At 39.0% G+C, this 27,459-nt stretch overlaps 1 protein-coding gene across 1 annotated transcript in view; it reads left to right on the forward strand.

The window, feature by feature from the left end:
• The window catches only part of LOC122810885 (macrophage mannose receptor 1-like), a 180,624-nt gene that overhangs the window by 93,110 nt on the left and 60,055 nt on the right, over positions 1-27,459 (forward strand). Inside the window, exon 3 of the mRNA XM_044082428.1 lies at positions 15,905-16,255. Within this exon, the coding sequence (XP_043938363.1) occupies positions 15,905-16,255 (351 nt within the window). The remainder of the gene's footprint in view (positions 1-15,904; positions 16,256-27,459) is intronic.

Here is a 27,459-nt window from a genome sequence, read left to right on the forward strand (position 1 = left end):
CACTGATGTTGATGGGGTTAGTCTGACAGCATTAGGAACTTTAAACAGCACGCAAGGTTTAAGATTTTATTGGTTTACTGCTTACATGTGAGAGGACCTCCAGGTGTTAAGTTTTCATAGGCAGTTTGGTTGCAGTAGGAGACGGCCTTGCCCTTATCAGCATTGTGTAGGTTTCACTCAGGTTTGAAAAGTGGGGGTAGGTATTCAATAGTACAAGTGACAGATGGGGAAGTCATGGTGGTTAATTTGAGTTTACAACACCCTGAATTGTGTAGGTTAATTTGTTAATGGATAATATGGGTGGAGGGGTTCTTAAGGATTTTCTATTGAATCCAGGAGTGCGGGGACATTATGTAGGATTATTTGTTTCTTATAAAGGGAAGTAATGATTGGAGCTATGGTGGATTAGGAATGGGGAGGGGTAGGTTATTTAGTTCCTTGGACTGATAGGAGGTTGTATGTTATATGTACGACATATGTTATATGTACAGCTTTTAGAATAGGAGGTCTTGATGGGTGGCAAGTATGTGAGTGAGGGGGATAGAGAGGCTGTATGTTCCCGGGTGGCTAGGTTGAAGTTATGAGGATTAAACAGGGCATGTTTTTTGGTCTTCTAGCAGATGTTTAGGGTGTGTTTCATTACTGGATGCAAAGGTGATATGTGAAAGGAAGGCTTTAAGTGGAATGAGGATGGTATCGAGTTTTGATAGCTGCATTGCATTGGTCAGGGAGATTGCATTAGTTTGCAAATGTGGCAGGAGGATTGGGTCGGGGTATACTTTTGGGGTGGATTGTTTTGTGGCTTGTCTTTCAAAGGGGTAGGATGACTGGAGGTGGGGATGTGGGACTTAGAAGTCAGTTTTAATTTAGTAGACTTAGTATTAGCAGGGGAAGTTGGGGGAATAGGGTCCATTTTACCTGGTTGATATGACAGTGACAGTGGTATAGTTTGCTGATGTGGTCAAACAAGGCATGTTAGGTTGGGTTAGAAGGATTAGATGCTTATGGCAGGATTCTGGAGTAGGTTTTAGAAATAAACCATATGGGAGGGTGTTGCTAGGGTGGTCTTATTGTGTTGCAGCCACCAGGGGTAAGGAGACTGGTGGGATGGATTGTTGAGTCATTTGGTCCAGGCTTGTGAACAAGTTGGGCCATTTCAGTTGGTTAAGAAGCCTTTAGCTGCAATTACTTCAATTCTGTAGGGGACAGGGTTAGGTTAATTTACTAAATTATTGGCACTGGTTCATGCTGGAAGGGTTGATTTCATAGTGTGAAGTTCGGCAGACATTGCCTATTGTCAAAGTAAGTTGGTTGCAAGGGTTGGCGTTGGTTTATGAAGGGCCATTGCTCTATATTTTGGCTGCTTATTGTTCATGGATGTACTGATATCATTAACAGGGCGGTTTTGGTTGCCAAATGCTTTCTTGCCTTATAATAGTGGGTTTGATGGCAGGATTATTAGGTGATTGATTCATTAGAAATTAATTTCATTCTGGTCATTAGTATATCCATTGGGAGTTGAAAGGGGTTACATTTAGACATAATTGTTTTGGGTGTCATTGGGCTTCTTAGAGTTTTGGTGGTACACTGCTCTGGTGTGGTTTCTCCTGGCATGGGTTTTGTGTTTTGGTGGTGCATCCGGCAGGTAATGACCTGAGACACATGTGAAGCTAATATTGGTGACTAGGTAAGTGGGTTTAGCCAAATGTACAGAGGTTATTTGAGGTTATGAGGTTATGGTTGGCCACTGTAGCATTGTAGAGGGGTGGGGGTTTAATTTTAACCAAGTAAGCAGTTGGCTACTTTGGCTATTTATGAAGTAGGACTTTGGGAGGTGGTGACACAGATCTAGTTTGGTTAGAGAGGATGTTGTATACCAAATGATGTTCTTAATGCCTTTTAATGAGCTGTTAGGTTGGAAGTTGGTAGGAGAGAGGGGGAACAGCCTGGTCAGGCTGGTGGGTGGAGAAGAAGGACAGGCGTGCCTTCTTCTGTTCCCCCTCTGGTTTTGGATGTTCATTTCAATGAGTTAGGAAAGGAAAATGAGTATTTCGAGGTGGCTTGATAAATAAGCAAGTCGGGGTAAGGACAATTTGGTTGGATGTTAAGCCAATAAGTGGCAAATGAAGTTAGTGATGGGACGCTGCTTCAGAAGTAAAATAAGCGAGTGGATGTAAGGATGCTGCTTATTTGGTTTGATGTTAATTCAATAAGTGGTAAATGAAGTGAGTGATGGGATACTGCTTCATAAGTAAGTGAGTGGCTGTATGGAAGCTGTTTACTGGGTCAGGATGAGTAAGATCACACTGTCCTGATTAACATTACAGGGATGTTGATGCTGGAATTCAATCACCTATACTATGTTTCAGTTGTAATTAATCAATATTGGCTAATAAAGTTATGTTTATGGAAGTTTAATAAAGGTTGTCAAACATCACTCGGTGTGATGTGTTTAATGAAGGGGACCAAGACAAATGTATTATGTGTTCTTCATACTTAGGAATGTTTCTGTTTTGAGTTGCTACATCCAAAAGCTAACAGAATGGCAATTAATTGAGACACAATGTTTCATAATTTGTTGATATATTAAGCAGTTATAATATGTTACTCATTATATCCCATTTCAGTCAAAATTCTTGTACCTAGTATTTTTATTTATTTGTCTCTTTTCTGTAATCATATAATTTATAAAATAATAATAATAACACACATCTATTTCCAAAAGCTTGCATAGCTTGCATATTACTGTATCATGTGTTTGGAGATGTCTCTCAATTCCTTCTTATAAACCTTAACACACATTATTAACACATCTCATTAAGGCTTAAAACAGTATATTTAGTACCTGTCTTTCATTACCTTTGTGATTTTTTTCAACTACTAATATATTTTAAAATATGTTCAACTGTTTCCTCAGTATTACATTTTTTGCATCACATTTCTTCTCTTCAAAAGCTTTGTTTTTTTCACATTTTCTTAAACAGGAATTTTCTTGTAGATAAGCCTGTAAAATCTTTTAAGATACTCTTGTCATTAATTCCACCATTTTTACACATTTGTTTACTCTTCTAACATCCTTGGTTCATTGAAGATGAAGCTTTACTGAAATCTAAACCAATTAATTTCACTATATTCATTTATTATTCCTTCAGCTGTATCACTCAATCCCTGCACATTTCTAATATTTATTTTGATTTATGTTTTCCATTATCTTATAAATTGCATCTGTTAAGCATGCCAGTCTGTAGTTTGTCAGTTTCTTTATATCTTCATTTATTTTGAAAAAAAAATAAGGATCCTTTGTGTAGCCTTTCTCTATTTCTTGTCTTGTTTCTTTCCATTTTCTGGACACTTTACCAGCTGACTGAGTCTGCCTCATATTATCAGTGGAGAGATTAACTTTGAGTACATATTGTAGGTTTCTTCTTGTATACCTACCACCGGGCTGTACAAACACATTCCTGGAAGAGTTTTGCTGATTTCCTCTTTTATTCACTTTTTGACCATCAACATCTGGTAGTGATAGGTGATTTTAATACCTAGGATGATGATAAATCAGTGACTCTTGCTAGATATTTTAAGTTTTGTATTTGCTAAGATGTTTACCTTTGCAACCTATAAATTCAGCCATTTTCCTGACTTCAGCTTCCTAATGGATATAACAAGTTCAGAATTTGTGGTGGGACCAGTCTCCTGATTCGACCAATTTCTGATACACTTTGCCTGGGACTTTCACATTATAATCCTCTTTATTAGTCATATCACTCCTGACCTATTTTTTAGCACATTCTTTCAGTTTCTCTCAGAGAATGGCGCTGGTTCTACTGATGCCATAGTGAAAGACTATAATTGTCCGCTGTAAATAACACTAGAGTTATTAACCTCAAGTCCTGTTTACCCGGTCTGTAATAGAAAACATGAGCCATGATTTAGGTATGGTTTCAGTCTGTTATGATAGGAAGGGCACATGTCAGAACATTGTTGACATCATGCTGGTCTGTGAAGTACCAAGCTTGAGCTGGATCAATGTTATCTCACCTCCCAGAGGTCTGAAAGGAGAGATGGGATTAGCAGGAAAAGAAGAGTAATGTTGCTACCTGAATTTATCCTCAGGTCTTGGTAAGTGCCTTCACATAGTCAATCATTTTTATACCAAAATCCCAGCAATACAACATTGATATACAGACTCCATTTTATACATCATGCAGAACAATATTTCAAAAATTAAAAAAAAAAAAATATGACTCTGAGTACACAGGTCAACTCAAAATGGTTAAAACTTTCTCAGATGATATAAGAAAGACATTTGGTATTGATAAATATGCAAAAGCGATATTTATAACAGGAAAGCTGCAGCACCAAGAAAATGTCAACTTTGAACATGAATGTGATTTATAGGAATTTTAACATGAGAGAACACATATATAGTTGGGAATAGATGAAGTATCAGAAATAAAACATGAACAAAGATAACAAAGCTTAGTAATGAATAGTTAAGAAGACTAAAGGTAATACTGAAAATTGTCTTGACATTTAGAAATAAAGTTCAATCTGTAACTCGATTTGCCCTTCCTATTAAAACTTACAACTTTGGTGTGAATGGAAGCTCTCAAACTGGATTGAATCAAATGAACAAGAAAACAAGAAAAAAATGTTGGTAGGGTGGTCTTATTGTGTTGCAGCCACCAGGGGTAAGGAGACTGGTGGGATGGATTGTTGAGTCATTTGGTTCAGGCTTGTGAACAAGTTGGGACATTTCAGTTGGTTAAGAAGCCTTTAGCTGCAATTACTTCAATTCTGTAGGGGACAGGGTTAGGTCAATTTACTAAATTCTTGGCACTGGTTCATGCTGGAAGGGTAGATTTCATAGTGTGAAGTTTGGCAGACATTGCCTATTGTCAAAGTAAATTGGTTGCAAGGGTTGGCGTTGGTTTATGAAGGGCCATTGACCTACATTTTGGCTGCTTATTGTTCATGGATGTACTGATGTCATTAACAGGGCGGTTTTGGTTGCCAAATGCTTTCTTGCCTTATAATAGTTGGTTTGATGGCTGGATTATTAGGTGATTGATTCATTAGAAATTAATTTCATTCTGGTCATTAGTATATCCATTGGGAGGAGAAAGGGGTTACATTTAGACATAATCTTTTGGGTGTCATTGGGCTTCTTACAGTTTTGGTGGTACACTGCTCTGGTGTGGTTTCTCCTGGAATGGATTTTGTGTTTTGTTGGTGCATTCGGCAGGTAATGACCTGAGACACATGTGAAGCTAATATTGGTGACTAGGTAAGTGGGTTTAGCCAATGTACAGAGGTTATTTTAGGTTATGAGGTTATGGTTGGTCACTGTAGGATTGTAGAGGTTTGGGGGGTTTAATTTTAACCAATTAGGCAGTTGCCTACTTTGGCTATTTATGAGTTAGGACTTTGGGAGGTGGTGACACAGATCTAGTTTGGTTAGAGAGGATATTGCATACCAAGAAAATAACTTATTTTGACTGCAATATGAAATTTTTGCTTTCCTCTTTGCTGAACATTATTATAAATAAACATGAATTTCACACTGAAAAACTGGCTCCATTGACTATGTTATAAACAAAACAGTATACTAAATTACATAAATGTGCGTGTGTGTTTGTGTGTGTGTGTGTGTGTGTGTGTGTGTGTGTGTGTGTGTTTGTGTGTGTGTTTATGACTTTGGTTTCTTTTGCTTAAAATGGTCAAAAATATTGTGATTGGTGAATGAAAGGCTGCAAAAAGTGAAAGATGCCAAAAACTCTTGCATCAGCATTGGTCTGCCTTTATAGGTAAAGTAATTTCATGTAATAAGTCTAATTTTTAACAAAACAAAGGAATAAGGTTTAGGAGCTAGCCAAATTGACGAAATAGAATTGTAGACATTGGGGAATAGATGACATACCTATGATTTTTTGGAATAAAACTGATGAAATAGTTAATAAGACCAATGGCATATTTTATCATGAAAGGTAATTGGTCAGTCTGTTATTAATCTGTCTTGGAAGTACATTGCAGTTATTTTATACCTGCATAATTGGAAACACACAGACACTAGATATATCCCCGCAAGATATATCTGAAACTCATTCACATCCAGTTGTCAGACAAGACCCAGTTGTAAAAGTGCTATCAAAACCTAAAGATACTGCATTGATGGGTCCTGATAATTATCCCTAAATGCATCTTAAATTGAATGAAGCATGATTTAACCACACCACCAGCTACATTGTTCAGTCTTAGTCTCTGCACAGGTTTTTTACCAAGCTAATGGAGAATAGCTACAGTCATTCCCCTGCATAAGTGAGGACCTTCCACAGACCCAGGAAATTACAGACCCATACATCTGACTGGCCTCATATAGAAAGACTTATCATGGAACTAATCAATAAGGACATAAGGAACCCCCAAAAACTGGACCTGTCTCAGTTTGGATCCATCAAGGACAGATCATTTTTACTCAGCCAGGCAGACTTTTTTAAAATCGACACCAGTGCAATAAAGTCAAAATGCTACACATTGCATACCTTGATCTGACCACAGCTTTTGACACAATTACCCATTCAGGCATAGTTGAAAAATAAACTGAGAATAAACCCCCTATGTTACCTGTTGGATTCCTAACTGCCCCACAGATAGGATGCATGTATCAAACTTGGGGAAATTACCACAGAGAAACTAGTTATAAGCAGTCCCCAATTCTTCTGTATTGAGACCACTCCAGTCTGGCATCTACTTCTTTGAAGCAAAACCAGTACCAAAGTACTCTGGCTAACTAAACTTGCAAATGACTGCAAGCTAGGGGAAGCCATTGAATCCCCAGATGATTTAGCCATCCTGCAGGAAGGTTTGCCCCAAATGAATAACTGTTGCTAAAATCATTGATTGAAACTAAAGGACAAAAAATGCTTTATCATATCCTTTGAGAAGTCATCTACCCTGAATTACTATTACATTGACAATACGCACCTAAGATTTGACCCATGTGGTTGAGATTTAAACACTAATGTGGACAGTGACCTAATTTTCCATCAGCATGTATATTCTTTATCCCATGCATGGGTCCCCTCAAATTATTTTTTTATAGTCCCAGTTATTTTCACTAAGGGTAGTATACAATTATTGACCATGGTATGGATAAGGCCAATCTAACACTAAAGAGAATAGGTTAATTCAAGCACAAAAAGGAAAACTGGCTATGCTTAAAATGGCCTGAAAGGGTAGCTAACATAGTATTTACCTATGAACTTATGTGTGTATGACTATAGAACACAACATCAAAGTGAACCGGCATCAAAGCACAATACATCAGTGCTAAAACTTTGAAAACAAACTCACCTGAAACAATAGAACAGCAAGAGATTTAAAATGGAAAACAAATTGTCTCCTTTATTGATTGCTAAATGCAAAGCCTAATGGTGATTTCCGACTAAATGTATCTGAATAGTGGTACTGTTACAGAAAAGGGTTTTTGTAAATTAATGTGCTGGGTTAGGCTTTGTGGCAGAAGGAGTCTCAGGGATAGGGTTAGCATGCATGAGTAAAGTGGGGGGTTAACCCTAACCCTGTGCATTAACTTATGTAAACCCCTTTACCTGATAGCAGAGGAATAACTGACATATCTGGCACCCAGAGCTGCTCCCTGACCTGGCATGCCTCAGCTATTAGTTGAGGAGAAAAACATAAAGAAAAAGGTCTACTCTCTGTTGTGGTACTCTTCACTAATCTTCTAAGGAAAACCCAAGGGTCTTCATGGCTACCCCGACTGTTAAACTGTAACTGCTTGTTCCAACTTATGATCCCATTTTTAGCAGAGGCTTGGGAAAAAAAGCTAGACATTTAAGTGTTAAGTGTGCATGATTTTAAAATATTTCTGAATATTTCATACATGAACATAACATTTTAACACAAAAAACAACAGCAAAATTAACATAAATTGGCTAATGATTGAATAGAGAAATAACATACAATAACAGTTAATGTAAAAAAGCATGATGGCTGCAGGGAAAAGATCAAACCTGAGTGTTTTTGAGTTTAGTAATAATGTACAGATAGGCAGACAAGTAGAATGTAGCTTATAAAATGAAGAGAGGTATGAAAGGAGACATTATGGAAATGAGCAGGAAGATGGACAGATGAAGAATAGTAATTAGTGGTGTGGTGTGAGAGAAGGAGGAATGGTAAGAGTTTAGGAAATAAATGCAGTATGAGGAGGAGGGATAAGGTAGAAAAAGAGTGGGAAGCAAAGTGGTTGTAAGAGTTCAAGAAAAGTAATCTGAGTGAAGCTAGCCAAGTGGGCAAGAAGAACAGAGCCATCTGTGGCATAGATACCACTATATCCGTGGTGCTATAAAGCAAACAGATCATTTCTGACTCCAGAAACAGTATCAGAATTCAGGACCATGCACACAATCAGAAATTCCAGAACAGAAATGAATTCCTTTACTGCACTGGGCCCCAAACACCTTGCACCTATAGTGGCTACACTCTGCACCACCCTGGCTATGCCTCTCCCTGACAATACTAGTATACAAAATCCTTGGGCAAACAAACATAGACCTACAAAAATATTCAGTGCAAAGTCTGGCCACTAATCTAGCCTTCACTCTAATTCAAGCCTGAATCACTGTTGCAAGCACACAAAGACGCACCTTCATACCACACTACTGAACAAATTTCCATTTGATAAACTCACTCATACTCTAGAACATTCACACACACACAAACCACAGTTCCTGTCCTCTTACCCCGAAACACTTGCACATGCACAAACACACACACACACACACACACACACACACACACATACACACACACACACACACACACACACACACACACACACACACACAGTACATTCTAACCTCTTGTCTCACCCTTATACTAACCTTCAACCACAAAAGCTCCCAACTCATTCATTCCCAATAATCTCAGTCAAAGATTTCTAATTCATCCATTTCAACTAAAACAACCCTTGAAATTTGCAGGATTTGCAAATTTACTCTACTGAACACAGTCAAACAAATTGCCTATTAACACGTCAGACACCCAAGGATATGTGTGTATGTGTGTGTGTGTGTGTGTGTGTGTGAATGTGTATATATATATATATATATATATATATATATATATATATATATATATATATATCTCACTTAGAAAGAAAGAACACTAATTGGTAACAATGAATTTAATTTGAGCAGTATTTTGAATATTTATCACTATCAGTACACTGCTGCGGTGGTGCAGTGGTAACGTTGTTGCCTCACAGCAAGAGGCTCTCCCATTTGATTCTCGGCTGGAGTGCAGGGATTGCCTACTGTGTGGAGTCTGCATGTCCTCCCCATGGTTGGGTGGCGTTCGAAAGACTTGCATAGGGGCGTGCCTTAATTGAAGGTTGGACGTTGAGCTGGCACCTCGGCATTCGTGAAAATCTACTGCCAATCATTAGCGGACAGGAGTTCCACTGTGGCAACCCCTAACTGGGAAAAGCCAAAGGACCAACAACAACATTGTTTCACTATCAGTCAAACCTGATTCTTTGTGATGTCAAGTACTTTAGTGCACCAGAACAGTCAGTCAAGAGCCTTCTTTTTTATGTTTATATTCATTACTCATTACTTCGGTAATGCTTTCTGTCATTTTTAAGCTTTGCAGTCCACTTCTTTTGCCTTTCAAATTTCCCTGCACTTTTCTACAGTGAAGCAAGTCTTTGCATTATACATTCAAACCACTGACTTTTAGTTTTACTGCCAGATACTTTAGGAATAGTCTGGGTTTACATCCTTAAGCATTCTCACAAATTGCCTCCTTGCAGACCAAAGAATTTTCACAAGTTTTGTCCAGCATCACAGCTCAAAAACATTGATTTTCCTTTGCAAAGTCCAACACTCTCAGCCATGTTTTATTACTAGAAAACCATAGCTCTGACTATACTAACATTTCTTAACAGTATGATGTCTTTACTATTTAAAACTTAATCCAGATTTGCCATAGCTTTCTTTTGAGGAAGCGAGCGTCTTTTATTTTCAAAGCTGTAGTCCTATTTAATTGTGTATTTTAATTTATTTATTAAATTTTGTTTACTGGAGTAAACCCATTTACAAAGATCTGTAAGCTCAGAATATTAAAATTGTCACTACCTCTGCCCACCAATCTGCAAAGAAATTATAGAACTGGATAACGTGATGTTATTTGATTTTATTTATTTACTTATTTGTTTGTTTATTATGTTGAGTAGAAGCACTTTGACTTTTAACTTCATTAAGAAGATCTGCAACTTATCCTTTCTTGTAGCCAGAATAGTGTCATGTGCACATCTGAGGTTTTTGCAGCACCTGATGCATCTAACACAACATTTCATATACTATATACAGCATATATGTTAAGTAGGATGTAAATACAGTCTTGTCACACTCCTTTTCCAATATTGAACCATTAATTTATTCCATATTCATTTCTAACTTTTGCTTCTTCTTTTATATGTGTTTACTTAGGGAAGCAATGGAGTCATCCAGTATCCCCATTTCTTAAGAAGTTGCCACAGTATTTTATAGTTCACATCTTCAAAGACTTTAGAGTAGACATTAAAGGAGAAGTGCATATTTTCTGGAATTATCTTCTGTTATCTAACAGGTGAGAAAGTGTTAGCAATTTGCACTCTACCGACTCCACCTGAAAGCAGCTTCTACATCAAACAGTTCATCCATATATTACTGATGTCTGTTGAGGATTACTTTGTCAGCGTGTGAATGAGGGCATTTGTTCAATAATTTGGGCACTATTTAATACTCCCCTTTTCTAAAACTTGTATATAGCTTGAATAACTAGTTAATTACATTTGAAATTGCTCTTTGTTTGCTACGTAAGAGTTAGAACTGGCATCATAGTTTTAATAAAGGATGCCAACTTTTGATGCTTGATGATTATAAACAGGAATCTTTATTAGGACAAAGAAAATCATGCATGTATTCATAGTTGAATAACTCCAGAACCACAAGAAAACTGTTGCATAACTATAGGCTGGCAATTTATAGGATGATATATGAAATAATGGCAATTTTACAAAGACTAGCATGTTCAAATCTAAAATAGTATAAGGTTAAAATTTTGACCTTGATTTATGGGTATTTATGGGTATTTACAGCATTATGATATTCATCTATGTCCAATAATACCCTGTCCCACTTGTCAACAACTTTATATTGCCCTAAGCTTGGGCCATCGTCTTCTCAAGTAGAGAAGAACCATGGAATATAGATTTCACTTTCCGGAGACCAGCAATAGACATCAGGTTAATCTCAATATAGCATCACTCTTGGTGACCATTAGTATTTTTTCTGCTAAATTTATAATGATCGATCTGCGTATTAAGTTATAGACAGGCCTTCACCTGTGTGCACCTCAGAGATGGCAAAGGATAAGAATGCATGCTGGAAAGTGATTTGCATCTATCAGCCCATTTAATCTAAATTTGCCAGCATTGTTGTAAATTAACAGAAAAAAGCAGTCTTGATAATAATGCAATACATTATAATCTCTACATTAGGTAAAACTAAGTGGATCCTTTGCTTGTTAATGCATAGTCAGCTAGTGGACCAACATTTTTAGAGATGGAAAAGTTTTAGTATAGTCCCTCCCCCCATTGCTTATTGGTACATTCCTGCAATTTAGTTATTCTTCACTGGTTATTGGTACATTCATGCATTGTAGTTATTTTTCATTGGTGGTTGGTACATTCCTGGACTGTAGTCATTCTTCACCAGTTGTTGGTGCATTCTGACATTGCAATCATTCTTTGCCAAATTATATGTTCTGAAAGTTATATTTTATGGAACTCTTTTGAAGGTTTTGCTAAGGCATCAGAGAGAGTAAGACAGTTTTATTTTATTTCATTTGGCCTCTTCTTGCCATTTTGTCATTTCTAAGATTCTAAGTTTAACAATTTAGTAGTATTTTTTGTACATGCTTACATCTATATATAGTGATGGGGGATCAAAAATTCAAAGAAAAACATACCATCTTTACATTTATCTGGGGTGTGTATCTGTTTTCTTTGTTTATTCATAGGATCAAAGGATTACTAGGTTAATGACCCTAGGGCCCTTACAAGCCTAGGAGGTTCTACCCTTATTTCCACAATCAGCACCTATTGACCCAGTTCAAGAGGGACACAGGTGGAGCCCCAGGGATGAATTTACAGTTACTCATCCAGTCGTCCAGATTGTGTTTGAATAGAACCAATGAGGTGCTCTGTTTGACGTGAAGCGTTAGTCTCTTCCAAAGGTGTGGTAACCTCTGGGAGACAAATTTGTCCTTCCAGCAGTTTCTATTTATATCACACCAGGTTAAGGTCTTTAGAGCAAGTAATCTGTGTACCATTTGACTTACAGATATGCAACATTTCCAGTAAATCAGGGTCAGAGATCACCTTGTATGCAAGGCAGAGATTGCGTCTGAGTAGTCTTAATGAAACAGAGTAAAGTGACAGCGATTTTAGAAGGTCCACATAGGGCAGATGCTGAAGACCTTTGAATTTTCCTTGTGAGGAACTTCTGTGGTCTGTCCAGTTGCTGATGGTGCTTGGAAAAGTAAACACAAAAACGAGTCATTGTACTCAATTATTGCTCTGATGAGGGAAGAGTACAAGGAAGTTATAACTTCTTTTTTCCTGGAGGCAATGCCTTTGCTTATAAGATGAGCAATATAGAATACCCTTCTTACCACTGTGGAGACATGGTGGTCAAAAGTAAGGTTGCTGTCAACTTGTGTGCTCAGGTCTTTCACCACTGAGTGCATACTTAAGGTGTCGCTATTGATGTGGTAGTTAGCAGGAACATTGCCCTTACCAAAAGGGATGATAACAGTTTTTTTTGCATCGAGTTTAAGGCCATAACTTGGGTACCAATCATTTGTTTGTGCAAGACCCTTTTGTAGGATGTTTACATTATTTGAAGATTCTATGACCATTCCCATTTTGCAGTAATCAGCAAACTTTGTCAGCCACAGACCTTTAGTTTTTGGTTGTACTTCAGAGTAATAGATTCCAAACAGTAGAGGTTCTAGGACTGAACCCTGTGGAACTCCACTGGTTACAGGTCTGCTGTTGAAGGTGGATTCCCCTATTTTGACTATATGGGTTCTATCAGTGAGTCAGTTAGCAGCCCATCTAATGACAACAAGGGTTGATACCTAGCTGGGTGAATTTGTCAATGATGCATGAGTGGGGGATAGTGTCAAATTCCTTGGCTAAATCTACGTAAGCTGCATGCACAGATTTCTCCTCATCTAGGGCCTTGGTGACTTTCTCAAAGAAATCCTCCAGGTTTAACTGGCATAATCTTCGTTTAACAAATCCAAACTGAGTAGGGTCAAGTGCTTAGAGATTACTTATATCTTTGTTGAGCAGGCCTATGATGATTTGCTCCATGGCCTTGCAGATAAGGCTAGTCAGGCTAATAGGTCTATAGTTCCTGGGGTCAGTGGAAGCACCACCTTTGTGCAAGGGAATAACAATGGCCATTTTCCATTCAGCTGGGATGAAGCCAGTGCTTAGACTTTGATTGAAAAGAGTTCCCATTAATGTTGCTAATTCTTGTTGGAGCAAATGTAGGACCCAGCCTGGGAAATTATCAGGTCCCATAGATGCTGTGTTTTTGGGCTTAGAGAGGATGTTTACGACCTGCTCTTTAGAGATACAAAGTAGGGGACAGGTGGTAGAGATGTCATGGGGTACATGTGGCAGGGACAGGGGAGTGACGTTTTCACAGAACTTGTTGGCCAACAAGTTAGCTATGTCCACGGACTCAGTATATGTGGTATCATTAACTACCAGTTTGGCACAAATCTGGACCTTTCCTTTTAGGTTACAGATGTAATTAAAGAATGTCTTATGGTTGTCCTTAGTTGAGGAAGCTAATTTGGATTCCTAGTTTGTTTTGGAGGACTTCACAAGAAGTCTTATTTGCTTGTTTAAGATGAGGAGGGAGTGTTTCCAGTTTAGGGCTCACTCTGTCCTACTCTTAGACAGCAATTTCTTCCTCTTATTGGAAAGCCTGTTAATGGCAGTTGTTCACCAGGCAGGTTTGCTCTCCCTTGAGGACCTTGTTTTGATCCTATCAGGTACAGCTGAGTCAATGCAGTTATGTAGGTGCTTGTATAATGCAATGGTGTAGAACTCGGCTTAGTTGTCACCTCCATCTGAGGGGGAGGTGCAGGATGCTATTTATACCATCCTGTAAGAGGTTATAATCTGCTTTGGAGAAGAATTTTTATTTAGTTGCTGCTGGGGGGGGGGGGGTGCAGAAGTGATATTTACTTTGAATGAAACTGATTTGTGGTCAGATCTCACCAGGGAAGACCTCACAGTTGAGGTGCTACAGTAGTCCCCCATATTGGTAAGCACCAGATCCAGGATGTTGGCACCCCTTGTGGGGGGTGTCAAACAGCTGGTCCAGGACATTGAAGTTAATGAAGTTGAGGAACCTTTGGGCAAGTGAGTTTGAGCATGAGCAATTTACCTAGTCAATGGATGGGTAGTTAAAGTTGCCCCAAACCATGGTGTTCAGATGTATCTTCATAGACTCAAGTAAATCCAAATAGGCAGAGTGGGTGTCCCGATTCCTGGAGGGGGTCCAGTAGCTGTTCACCAGCTGCTCCTTCATCAGCATGCTTGCTGCATAGGAGGATGGACCCATTCTGTGACCAAGTATATTGCTTTATCCCCCCATACTGGAGATGAAATGGGCCCTGAAAGTTTGTCCACTGCCATAGACCCCTCCCCATAGCAGCTCACATGAGGTTGAGCAGCTCAGGGAATTTTTCTATTTCTAACTTTGCCACTCACCATGACAACATGGATGCACCTGGCTCAGTGGGCTAGAAGGAGCAGCTTGAGAATATCTTCTGCCCCAGGCCTGTAGGACATCCACATTTTCTTTGCTTTTCCCACCTTCCCCAACACAGGCACTGATTGACCCATGGCAGACGCTGTGCTCAGTAGACAATGAAGGACTGAACCTCACATTCCTTCCCCTCTGCTCCAAGATAAGCATATCAGTCCTCCTTACCTTGCAGCCAGGCTCCCTATCAACTAGTCAAAGTTTTGTCACATCAGCCATAGTCAGGATTTTATCCATCTATGCCACTAGGCATGCATGAGGTGTATATGTTAAATGTAAAGAGGATACTTGGAAACTCATTTATTCCTCTTTATTGCAGCCCTCAGATTTTACTTCACTTAGCACTCACTGCCCAGTATTGGTCCCATCATACAGCTTTGTCAGACTACATTAGTCATTTTACCTGTAACTTTATTTCTAAAATCACATAATGTAGGTCAGAAAGTGTATAGAGTTGCATTAGAGCCTCTGTTCTATTTCAGTTCATTCACTAGGATTCCATTGATAATACATAATAGGTTGAGCTAAATATCCTTCAACCACCTAAGAGTTGGTGCACAACTACCCAGAATTCTGCATAACAGGGTACATCACTATGTACATGCAAGTTCACAAAGACCCATGTAAGCTGGGCTAATACTGAGGAGCACCTTTCAAAACTGAACAAATGTTTCTAAGTTAATGCTTGTGAGAGAATAAGAACTAAAAGTTGTATCACATATTTCTAATCAGTTAATACAAGACGTGATCTCTTGGTCCATAAAAATGTTTATATATTTTTCCTTTCTAGCCATTGTGTCACTTGTATTAGGTGGATGGTGCTGTTTTAATAAGCTGGCGTGTCCTCTTTGGCATTAATGTCTGTATGGTTTCCAGAGTTCAGATGGGATGCAGCCTCAAAATCTGTCTTCTAGTAGTGACATTATGCAACTACAGGGATATAGATGGATGAACACATTATACAGTCAGGCTGTTTCTTTTGTCCACAGCAAGCAACAACTCCTACTACACTGTGACACAAGGACTGACCTGGACAGCGGCTCGGAACTACTGCAAAGCAGAAGGATGTGACCTTGTCAGCATCAAGAGTGAAGCAGAGTACCAGAAGGTGAAAAGTATCATAGGAGGATACACTGTCTGGATAGGACTCTACTGGGATTCTTCCAGTGGCCAGTGGCAGTGGGCAGATGGAGCGTTTTCATCGTACCAATCATGGAATTCAAATGAGCCAAGCCTCACTAATTCAATTAACGAAAATGAGCTTTGTATCCATACATATGGAACTGGTTGCTGGAATGATGCTAGCTGCACACGAACGACTGTTTTTATGTGCTATCAAGGTAAGGTAATAGTTAGTTTATTTATATAGTCCACACATTAAAAAAATATTTATTTTTCACATTTGTCAATAGTTCCAAATTGAGGCAGATGTATCATGGGTGAAATAAACATTGAGTTATTGGAATACCAAATATTTCAGAAACTATTCAAAGTGTGTTTCCATACAGAATAGATGTCACAAGGCACCTGAGTAGATCAAGAGTTTAACATACTGTTCCACACAAAATATTATGTTTTACACAAAAAGGTATACTGACATTTTATTATTGAAAATAAAATTGTTAATCTGAAAAGGTCTGTAAAAGAACAAGTGAAACTATGTAATTGGGTAAAAACATAAACATTCCATGGCATAATCAGTGTTAAAGTGTCGATTTAATATATTGCTGACTTTTTAACTGCTGGTAAAAATGAAATCATTACTTTAAATAATACTATCTATAAATGCAGGAAAACTAAGGTGACATTATTAGCAACTGACCCGGAAAGCTTTCTGTAGTTAAGGGTTTATACTAGCAAAAAATAACACTGAAGCTATTTCAGTGTATTATCTGTGACATAAGTGGCGACACTGCAGGAACATGACAGTAGTAGGGGCACCACAGGCATGTGGCATATGTACTTGGACTGAAGACATAGGACAGCAATAATGAAGCTATGTAACAACAGCAGTTATAGTAGAAGATCTGTGATTCCAGTAGTGGCAGTGTAAGCATGTGATACTAGTAGGACACTGTAAGCTGTGACATTAGTGGTAGTACCAAAGGCATGTGGCATACGTACTTGGACTGAAGACATAAGGCAGCAATAATTAAGGCATGTAACAACAGCAGTTATAGTAGAAAACCTGTGATTCTAGTAGTGGCAGTGTAAGCATATGATACTAGAAGGACACTATAAGCTGTGACATTAGTGGCAGCACCACAGGCATGTGTCAGTAGTAGTTCTGCTCTATATTATAGGTTCATAAATAAGCACTAGGCTAGCTGTCTTTGCAGGCCAAATGGCTACAGCTTTTGTGTGGCTTTGTATTACTTCTGTCTCCCTTTGTTTTTAGTCAACTTTTCCAGATTTCTAAAAAAAAAAAAAAAGAAAACCTTGCTAAAAACCCTTTACCCATACAGAGTGCAAACCTCTGGATCTGGCAGATTTTCTATAGCTCAATAAAAAGGAATTTGTACATTTATTTATTTATTCACTTCATAGCATTTGTTTACTGGGATTGTCCGTATTAGCATAAGTTGTCCTTTGTCATAGGAGGAATGGAGAGAAAAGCTCCAAGTGTAATGCAAGCAAACATTTTCTTTACAGAAATTCTGTGTGTCCCCCCCCTAACATTCGTAACATTAATAGTACCATCTGCCTCAAAACTGGAGTAAAACATTACTTCCTGAACTCAAAATCCTGCGCTTGCCATAATCCTCCATGAACTCCTATTACCACTTCATCTTCTTCCTCCTCACGTCTACTTTTCAGAACTTGCTGTTTCAGTCTGTCAAAAAAATCTAATATTTAGTGTTATGCTTCTATGTAAAGAATATGCTCATAGTGTTTCAGTTTTCTCACATTGTACATTTTATTTTTATGGGTTTGAACATGTTAGTTGTATGAGTTGTAAACTTTATTTGCATTTACTTACTCTTACATTTTGTACTTCTACTTTCAGCCACACTTTTCTCCACTGGCTGTATAGCTTATCTTGTTTTTTTATCTCATTGTTTTTTACATTGCATTGTTAATTTCTTATATTTTCTAGTATTCTAATACTATGTTAATTCTGTATCCTGGAGGTTTTCTTGAGCCTCCACTGAAAACAGGCTACATGGCTCAGTTGGACTAACCCGGTTAACAAATGGCAAATAAATAAATAAAAATAATTCATTAATGGTTCAAAATGCGGACAAGCAATATTTACAATGACTTTAAACAGTTTAACAGAATAAATGAAAATGGAACACACAAAAAACATAAAACAGAATTTTTTGAAAAGTCAACAGTACATATAAATAGATAAAAGAATTATAAGTCATGAATACAACGATGACTCTAAACAAATAAAATGGAAGGAAGGTCATTTGCAAGAACATGCTTTCAAAGGTAAGGTTTCAGGAAAAGTATTTAAGTTACTTGTTGGTGAAAGTGATGGTGATACAACAGTGCATAGCAGGACCAAGGTGAAAACACAAGTCTGAGAGCCAACACCAGAGAAATAGACAGAGGTGTCAGCACAAAAACTGGATGCATCATGCATGAGATGTGATAGAGGTTGAAACAAATGTTAGAAGATAAACTGAGGGAGAGGACGGTTGAGTACAATGATGTAGTATTATTGCCGTGAAGACTGACTTTATGTTATGTGGCTGGGTAAGGGAGATGTAGAAGGGATGTGAGAGGAAATGAGAGGAAATGAAAAACAAAGGAAGACAAGAAGCAATGTAGTGAGCCAGGAGATGTCGAAGGGGACAATAATGATGTATAAAAAGTAAGGTGGGGTGAGAGGAGAACAGGAAGGAATAGTTAGGAAAGGGAAGAGGAAAGTGGTTTAGAGAGAAAGGAAACTAGAGACATGGGCTGTATATGTAATATGTCACTGTGGTGTCTTTAGGTAAGGTATGTTTATATAATGGGGGTGGGAAACACAGGGCAGGGGATTTATATCCTGTAAATTTCATTTTTGTGTTGCGTGGTTGCTACAGTGTGTGTGTGTGTGTGTGTGTGTGTGTGTGTGTGTGTGTGTGTGTGTGTGTGTGTGTGTGTGTGTGTGTGTGTGTGTGTGTGTGTGTGTGTGCATGTGTGTGTGTGTGTGTGTGTGTGTGTGTGTGTGAGTGTATGTATGTGTGTGTGTGTGCGTGTGTTTATGCATGTGCGATCATTTTGGTGATTCAGTGTGTCTGTTTTTTAGGTAGTCAAGATGAGATTTATTGCTGCATGACTATAGGTCCTGTAGTTACTTCTCCTGGAACCCTCAAATCACTCATGTACACCATCACTATATGATTTGAAGGGTTTTAGAATCTTACTAAGTTTCACCACTGTAAACAGAGCTTGTGCAGTAGGTAGCACAAGCATTTGTAATGTGTTTCTGAACCCCTCATATCTGTAAGCAAACATTGTAGTAGTATGAATCTCTCTGCACATTGCTTGTTTTTATATGCAGGTCCTTTCCAAATCCCACCCTAATAAGCAGATAAAAGCTTAGTTTTCCTACATGTTGGACAAACTGCAGCAATACATACACTGCATTGGTGATTAAGGCATTCTTAATTCTGTCAATATGTAAAACAAGAATAGATTCATATTAGAATATTGGGATACACTGATAGTATGTGTATACAGTATATGTTTAGTCTATTTATGAATTCATTTGTCAAGTTCATAGGTTGGTGCATTGTACCTTTAGCTGATGCCATGTACATATGTATGGATGTATACAGTTCTATTACTTAGGTTATGAATAAGAGAAGATTTGTGTCTGATGGAAAAGTTAACGTACTCTGGGAGTGGTTATGGAGTGATTAGATGATAGTAAGGTGGGTAAGGTATAATATCAGTCAGAAGCATGGAGAAGTACGATGTTTTACTGAGAGTAAAAAAAGGTAACTAAAACTTCAAGTGGCAGAGACATTAAAATAAGTCTTCATGATTGTGTTATTCATATATCTCTTTACAAAACACTAGACACCAGAAGAGTAAATTGCAGATGGTTATGGACATTGTTGAACTAATTACTACCGCTGTTTTACCTCTATATTGGTTCAGGGTCTGCCAGACTAGACTTGTAATGTGCATGCAGTTCAGGTTTTAAGTGGTCAAGTGCAAGACCTTCTTGAATATCTGGAGGATTTTTATTCCAAAAGGGCATGTAGCATTTGGCAGCTTGATTAACAGGTACCATAAACTCTGCTAACTGCAGATAGGACAGAGAGAATCTGAGTCAGTGTACTTAACACCAGTGAAGATGCCAGGTTTATTTTCCTGCTGGGACTCAGTATGGGCACATTAGCTTGCTAAGTGGGCACATCGAAACCAAAAAGTGAACATGAAAAAGGTAAAAGAATACATACCTATACTGTCCATTCACAAGAATGTAGCCCTGTAGAGGGCCAGATCCAGGACAAGGCAACCTAAACAGATGCTTAAAATCCTGCAATGACAGGTACCCTATAAATGTTGACAGAAAAAGGAAAAAAAACTCTCCCACTTCCACCTCCATTTCCCAACTGACTAGACCTTGGCTGCTCTACCTTAACATGTAAAGCTTAGTTTCAGGAAGTCTCTCTCTCTCTTCCTCTCTCTCTCACTCTAACTGGCTTCACATTTGAGACTGAACAAATAAGAAAGAGACTTCAGACTTCCTACACTTCATAATAGCATGGGGTTTTGTTTGCATTATGTCTGGATGTTGACTAATATTGCCACTTTTCATAATGTCTTCATAGGAAAACTACTGTTTACTGCATCATTGTGGCTATGAGCATTTTGGCAAGTTGCTGTTTCTGCTATGAGATAAAATCTGTTTTTTTGTATACTTTTCTAAAGCAGTAAAGCCTTATGTGAAATGATCTCATTACCCTGGTATGTTTTTTTTGTTTATGTGGGTGCTGATGTTTCTGCTGTGAGATAAGAATTGGGAACCAAGCCATTGTGAAGCAACGCAGCCTTTTTTCTCTGAAAAATATCATTACCAGCCCTCTGATAGTGCTAGCTATTACAGTTTCATAATTTTTACAGTTCAGCATGTATGAACCATCCAGGACCTCTGTCTCATTAAGTAACTTGCACAGAATCACCCAATAGGCAAGTGGAGAAAGAAATCATTAAACCTTGCATCCTTGAATATGGGAAGCAATTCAGGAAAAGCTTAGAGCTTTAATCTTCTGTACCAACTGTCAGACATTCATTGATTACTTAATTTTCAGCGGTTCATAGGTAGGTACTAGGCTATCGGCCCTGGGGCCTTTATAAGCCTAGTCAAAAAGGTTCCCTGGCTTTCACCACCCAAGAAAATTATTTTCCTGTGCCCCTGTCAAGCAGTGCAGCAGAAGTGATTCCCGGGGTAAATTTTCTATTTCCCATCTAGTCATCAATATTTTTCTTAAAGAGGGCCAATGAGGAGCTTTGAGTGACATGAATGGGTAGTTTGTTCTGGTATATCATTAATAATCAGAGTCAGTCAATTATACCAGTCATTAGCATTTCACTGTTCTTGTTCAGAACAAGCATGTTGACGTTAACTTGTTGTTCTGTTCAGGTTTTAAGTTAATTGGAGTAGTCCGCCTTTTATCCATTTCTGACAGTCTCACATTTACTGCAGATGACAAAAGCTCTGACTTATTTATGAGTTGCTTCCTGTGCTAAGGGTGCAGTGTTTGAATCCTTCCAACTTCATTTGTCTATGGTATGACCTTGAGGAAATCCCTTAATCAAACCATCCTTTTGAGAGTTTGGGAATTTGATCTACTCTCCTTCATGATCACCTGGACTGCATGCCTAGATGAATCAATTTTACAGAACATCTCTGATTTCATATGATATTTATGCCCTGCCCTCATTAACTTCTTTTTTTTTTCCACTGGTAAATCACTGAGGAGTAAATCACTAAGGATTAGTCAACCAGTCAGTCATTAAGTCTAGTCGTTAAGAGTTTTATAGTTTGCATTGTTCAGAAAATATATGGTCATGTATCACTTATTGTTCTGCTGAGTTTTTAAAGTGAATTAGAGTTCTCTGCCAGCTAATGTTTGAGCTGTTAGTGAACTGGTTCCTGAAGTCAATAGTGTAGAGCTTGAATCCTTCCAGCTCTGTTTGTTTACTGTGTAACTTTGAAAAAGTCACTTACCAGACGCTGTCCCTGGGTCACTTCTGACAAGAACATTTTACCCATTAGGTTTACCTGGTTAATAAAAGATAAAGTTATACTTAAAATTTGTCCCTTTTGGTACTTTGCGCTGCCACCATCACTACCCCCATCACCATTATTTTTGCTTTGTCCAGAATTGTTGAGCAAATAACTTGAGAGGTACTTTGGTCTGTTCATTGTGGAGTTTACGGGTTTGTGGCACATTGAAAAGGATTGTATTCACTAAATAATGACAGGCATGTGAGCTGCAGACTTAGTATCCTTCAGAAAATGGTTGCTAATGTAAAGATTCTTATTCTAGCAACTTTCTAAGTTTATACAAAAAATACTTAAAATCCATACCCGATTTTGGGTCTTTGTCTCTGATCTTTGAGCAAAGAGGTTGGGAGGGCATGTGTGATGCCATGGGTTGCATTGTGTGATTCTCACAAGCTGAAATGCCCTTCTAGGTCATTATTTATGTATTTATTCATTCATTTCATCTTGACTAAACATCTGAAATGTATGCAGTCATACAAGGGGTTGTAACTGATGGTCACATCCATGTATATAAAAAGATGGTTCCTGCATCCAGAGTAGTTATGGTGTAAAGGAAGGATTGATGTAAACAGGAGCATCATCATAGGAGCCACGCACTTTGAGTATGATCCTTGTTTTCCTTGTTTTGATGACTGTGGACAGTGAGTTTATTATCTGGCTGGGAATAAACTGGATAGCGTGAAATCAAGACGTTTAATGTTACCATTTTAATTTAGCTTGTTTATTGCAGTTACATGGGTGTAAAATGCACTGGAATGGTTTGTCTGGTACTAAGTACATATCAATAAGGCTATGAGCTATTAATCAGCTGCTTCCTGTGGTGCAGAGATTGATTCTTTGTCATCTTTTGTCTACTGTGTCTGTCTGCCCAAGCCACTTCACCAGAATGTATTCCTGGATTGACTTTGGAAAGGGAACTTTTAATTCAGTGGCCTGTCAAAGGCTGTTAACAAATGAGTTCCAAATTAGTTATTTTTCATTCCTGCACCTTTCATGTAGTTGTTAGCATTTCCCTTTATGCTATTTGCTATGAATCCAAACACATCTCTTGTGGTTTAATTGACTGTCATATTAATTTTATATAAATGTGAGTCTCCAGGAAGAAAAGTGTACTATGCTCAAGATAAGTCAGTTTTCAATATGAGAGTAAAATGGCTGACAGTGTTTTCACTGTAAATTTTGAAATAAAAGTTTTAATCCAAATCTAAGATTATTGTTAAAGTAAAGAAGAAAATACTTTGTACACTGACAAGTTTGAGCAGTGGCTTATGGTATCTGGGAAGAGAGACAAGTAACTAAATGAAACATTAATGTAATATTCTCAGAGTAATATGTCACGACCCTCAGCTGTCACAAAATGTACTCAGTCAGTGATACCAAGTATAATGAGTCAAACAATCTATTTTATTACACAGCCTAACTAGTCTTTAAAAAAAAAAACTTGCATTTCACTTTCCAGATCTGTATCTATGCAAGAAAATAACTTTCATTCATATTTTCTAAAACTACGCTGCCCATTCACACTCTGGCTACTGATAATCAACAATAAATCTTTCCCTTGCTACTGTTGTCGCTACACCACCAGATAAAGGAAAACTAACAGGTGCAGTTTGTGAACATTAACTTATTTCTTCCAGTGACACTCTGGATGTTTACACTGTAATTCCTAATGGGCGGGGCCTAAGCTTTTGATAGAATCCAATTATGTCCTCACATTTCAAGGAAATTGTTATACCTCTGGAATCATAGGGGTTACTAAAAAGAGTAAGCAGAAAACTCTTCAGCACAAACTATTTTTAGAGTGGAAGTATTCTTATTTCTAGATCTTAAACTGGATTTTATGAGTCACAGTAACTATCAAGTTTGTAATATTTTGTAAATAAGTTAAAATGTCTAAGCAAAGACTCAAGTTCCACACATACTGTCAGCTATGTTTTGTTTATCCAGCTTTAATTTGAAGACAAACAGTTCTGCCTCTTCTGCTTGGTTGTTCAGATATTTAGAGAAAAATTACATTTCTGACAATATAAATAAATATTATATGAACTTAGTAGTTCAAACTTATACATTTAACCCATAAATATTTATATCCAGCAAGTGATCAAACATTTCCTGTTCATTCTTTGGGATTTGCTCCTTCAGTGGTGCCTCCTACACAAGTGCATAAGAAATCGGATCCAAATGTTTTGAAATCCAGTTCTCCATGAATCCATTTTCCTCCTCTTTTTCAGATCCAGTTTCATCTAGGCTCCCTTCTCCATTCCTGGAGGGATCTCCATGAAGAAACTCCAGACCTACATCCACCACCTCATCTCCTAGGTCTTCCAGAAGCCAATCTGGATAGAATGATGAGGAAGTTCCTCAGAACACAAATTCAGATGAATGTTCTCCCAGATCTGACTACCACCAAGTCTTCGAGCCATCCGTTGAAGACTTCCCTCTTGGTATCTCCTTCTCTTTTTTTATAGGTTCATAGGTTCATACTAGGCTATCTGCCCAAGGGCATTTATAAGCCTAGCCCATAGTTATGTGGCTTTCGCCACCCCTTTAGTTTGAATAAAAACTATGCCTATCATTTTGCTGTGCCTCTGTCAAGCAGTGACACTGAAGTAATCCCTGGGGTATATCTGCTATCTCCCATACATTGGTCAAGATTCCTCTTGAACAAGGCCAGCGAGGTGCTCTGCCTCACATGTACCGGGATTTTGTTCCACAGCATAGGGGGTCTCTGGGTGATGAATCTGTCCCTCCAGCACGTTCTATTTATAACCGTGTCAAGGTTTAAGTCTCCCGCCCTTGTGGTTCTGAGGGATCTAGATTTTTTGAGGTGAAGCATATTCATCAAATCTGGGTTTGACATGGCCTTATATGTCAGGCACAGGTCACCTCTGAGCAAGCGGTATGAGACTGAATAGAGCTGGAGTTCTTTCAGTCGGGCAGCATAAGACATATTTTTGAGACCCTTTATCCTTTTGGTGAGGAACTTTTGGGACCTTTCAAGCTGCAGCAGGTGTCTGGTCAGATACATTCCGAACGGGACATTGTACTCAATCATAGGTCTAATGAGTGATGAGTACAAGGGGACGATGACCTCCCTTGATCTAGATGTGAATCCCTTCATGATCAGGTGGGCGATATAGAAGGTTTTCCTAACTACTTTAGCAACATGAGTGTCAAACGAAAGGCTACTGTCAACCTGGGTCCCCAGATCCCTGATGACTTTTTCTGTGCTCAGTGGATTGCCACCTATATGGTAGCTAGGGGTAACCTTGTTTTTCCCAAAGGGTATGACTATGCATTTTTTGGCGTTTAACTTCAGGCCATGGCTCTGGCACCAGTTATCCGTTTCTGTGAGGCCCTTCTGGAGGATATCTGTGTCAGATGTGTTTTCGACTATGGCGCCCAGTTTGCAGTCATCTGCAAACTTTGTCAGCCATAACCCTCCTGTGTTTGCTTGTACTTCAGAAAAGTAGATGCTGAACAAGAGTGGACCCAGGACTGAGCCCTGTGGGACACCACTTGTGACAGGCTTTGAGTCTGACATGGCTCCAGCAACTCTGACCCTGTGGGTTCTGTCACTTAGCCAGTTTGCAACCCATCTTGTGATGTATGGGTTTACATTTTCGATGATACCTGAGTGGGGTATTGAGTCGAAGGCCTTTGCCAGGTCGAGGTAGGCTGTATGGACTGCCTTTCCCTCATCAATGTCCTTGGTGACTGTCTCGAAAAAGTCAACCAAGTTTAAGAGGCAGGATCTGCCTTTGACAAAGCCAAACTGGGTTGGATCCAAAGTCTGCAAGTTCCCTATGTCTTTATTTATGAGTTCCATTATGATCCTCTCCATGGCTTTGCAGATAAGGCTTGTCAAGCTAATGGGGCGGTAATTTCCAGGGTCTGTGGAGGCACCGCCCTTCTTTTTTTTTTTTTTATTGGACCCGAAGTTGATCTGTTCTTTGACTCCAATGGTTCCCCTGAGATGACGGGATCCAAGCCTTTCAGAGCCGGAAGACTCTCAGAGCTGAAGTATCGGTGCTGGATCTGGGGGGATTGGAGTCAAGTCCAAAGGTGTCAGAGCCATCTCTTCCCTCTGGGGCCTAGGCACTGGATAGCTGAGGTCTGACTACACTACTTTGGGTGGGGTGCTGGTAGGTTGCAGCAGCAAATAATTTGAGAGATTTCATTTCTAGCACCGTTGGCCTCTATGTCCCCTAGGCATTCTGCCTTTGTGGTTGTGGAGAGGGATTTCTCCTTGGTTAGAGAAGAGACCCCCTTGGCTCCCTTGGATCAGATAACTCCACCTCATCTGTTTTTTAGTTCTAAGCCTCATCCATCCTTTCCACTGGGACAGACAGCCCATCTCTTCTGATACTTCCCCAGACCATCTTACTGAGGAAGTCCCTCGGAAGAGAACTAGTAAAAGGAGGCACTTAAAATCCCCCCCCCCCCAGGAATGTCTCACAGAAGACATCTATTTCAATGAGGGAGAAGGGCCCTCAGATCGCCACCTGAAGATGTCTCCTTTGGGGCATCCTGGAGGTCCTGAAGCAAAAAGGTGGTTGGTCCGCTGATGCCCGCTCCCAGGATGAATTTGTGTTCCTGGAAGCTTTCGGGTCTATCCTATTTAATTCTTGTGTGAATCCCCTGGCCAGTGACCTCACTGACCTTGTCTCTTGCTGGGCATGGAAGGAGACAGATATTGCACAGCATACCAAGACCATCAGACAAAATTTTAGCTCCCCCTAAAGACTGCATACACTGGAGCAACAGAGTCCCAGTCAATGCTATGGTTATTGCTACAGCCACAGAGAATGAACTGGCAGAAGAAACTTCTTCTGTCCATTCCCTAACATACAGTCAAAGACTTTGGACAGATTTGGGAAGCATGTCCATGTTTCAGTGACCTTTGTCCTCTGGTCACTAAATTACTTGGCACATTTTATGAGAATGCAAAGGGATCTGATCAAGGAGCTTGCCAAATCTCTTTCAGGGTCATGTCATCTCAGGATGGAAACAGAATCTCCTTGGAACTGGCCACCCAACAATACATTTCAAATGTGTGCATGAGGTTGATCTCCCATGCAGCAGAAGGCACCTCACGGACTGTGGGTTTAGGCATAGCCAACAGGAGACATGCCTGGAAGCAGTTATTTGATTTAGTGCTGCCCTCTAAGTCTTCACTTGTCAGTGCCCCCTGTGACAGATCTCCTGTGCTCAGCCCGAAGGTTAAAGACACACATTCCAGATGTGAACAACAGGGACAAGCCCTGCCTGCCATGAATGTGTGTTTTCTATCTCCTCAAAGGC

The sequence above is a fragment of the Protopterus annectens genome, chromosome 9.part0, assembly GCF_019279795.1.
Source record: "Protopterus annectens isolate FY-2018-M chromosome 9.part0, PAN1.0, whole genome shotgun sequence".
NCBI lineage: Eukaryota > Metazoa > Chordata > Ceratodontiformes > Protopteridae > Protopterus > Protopterus annectens.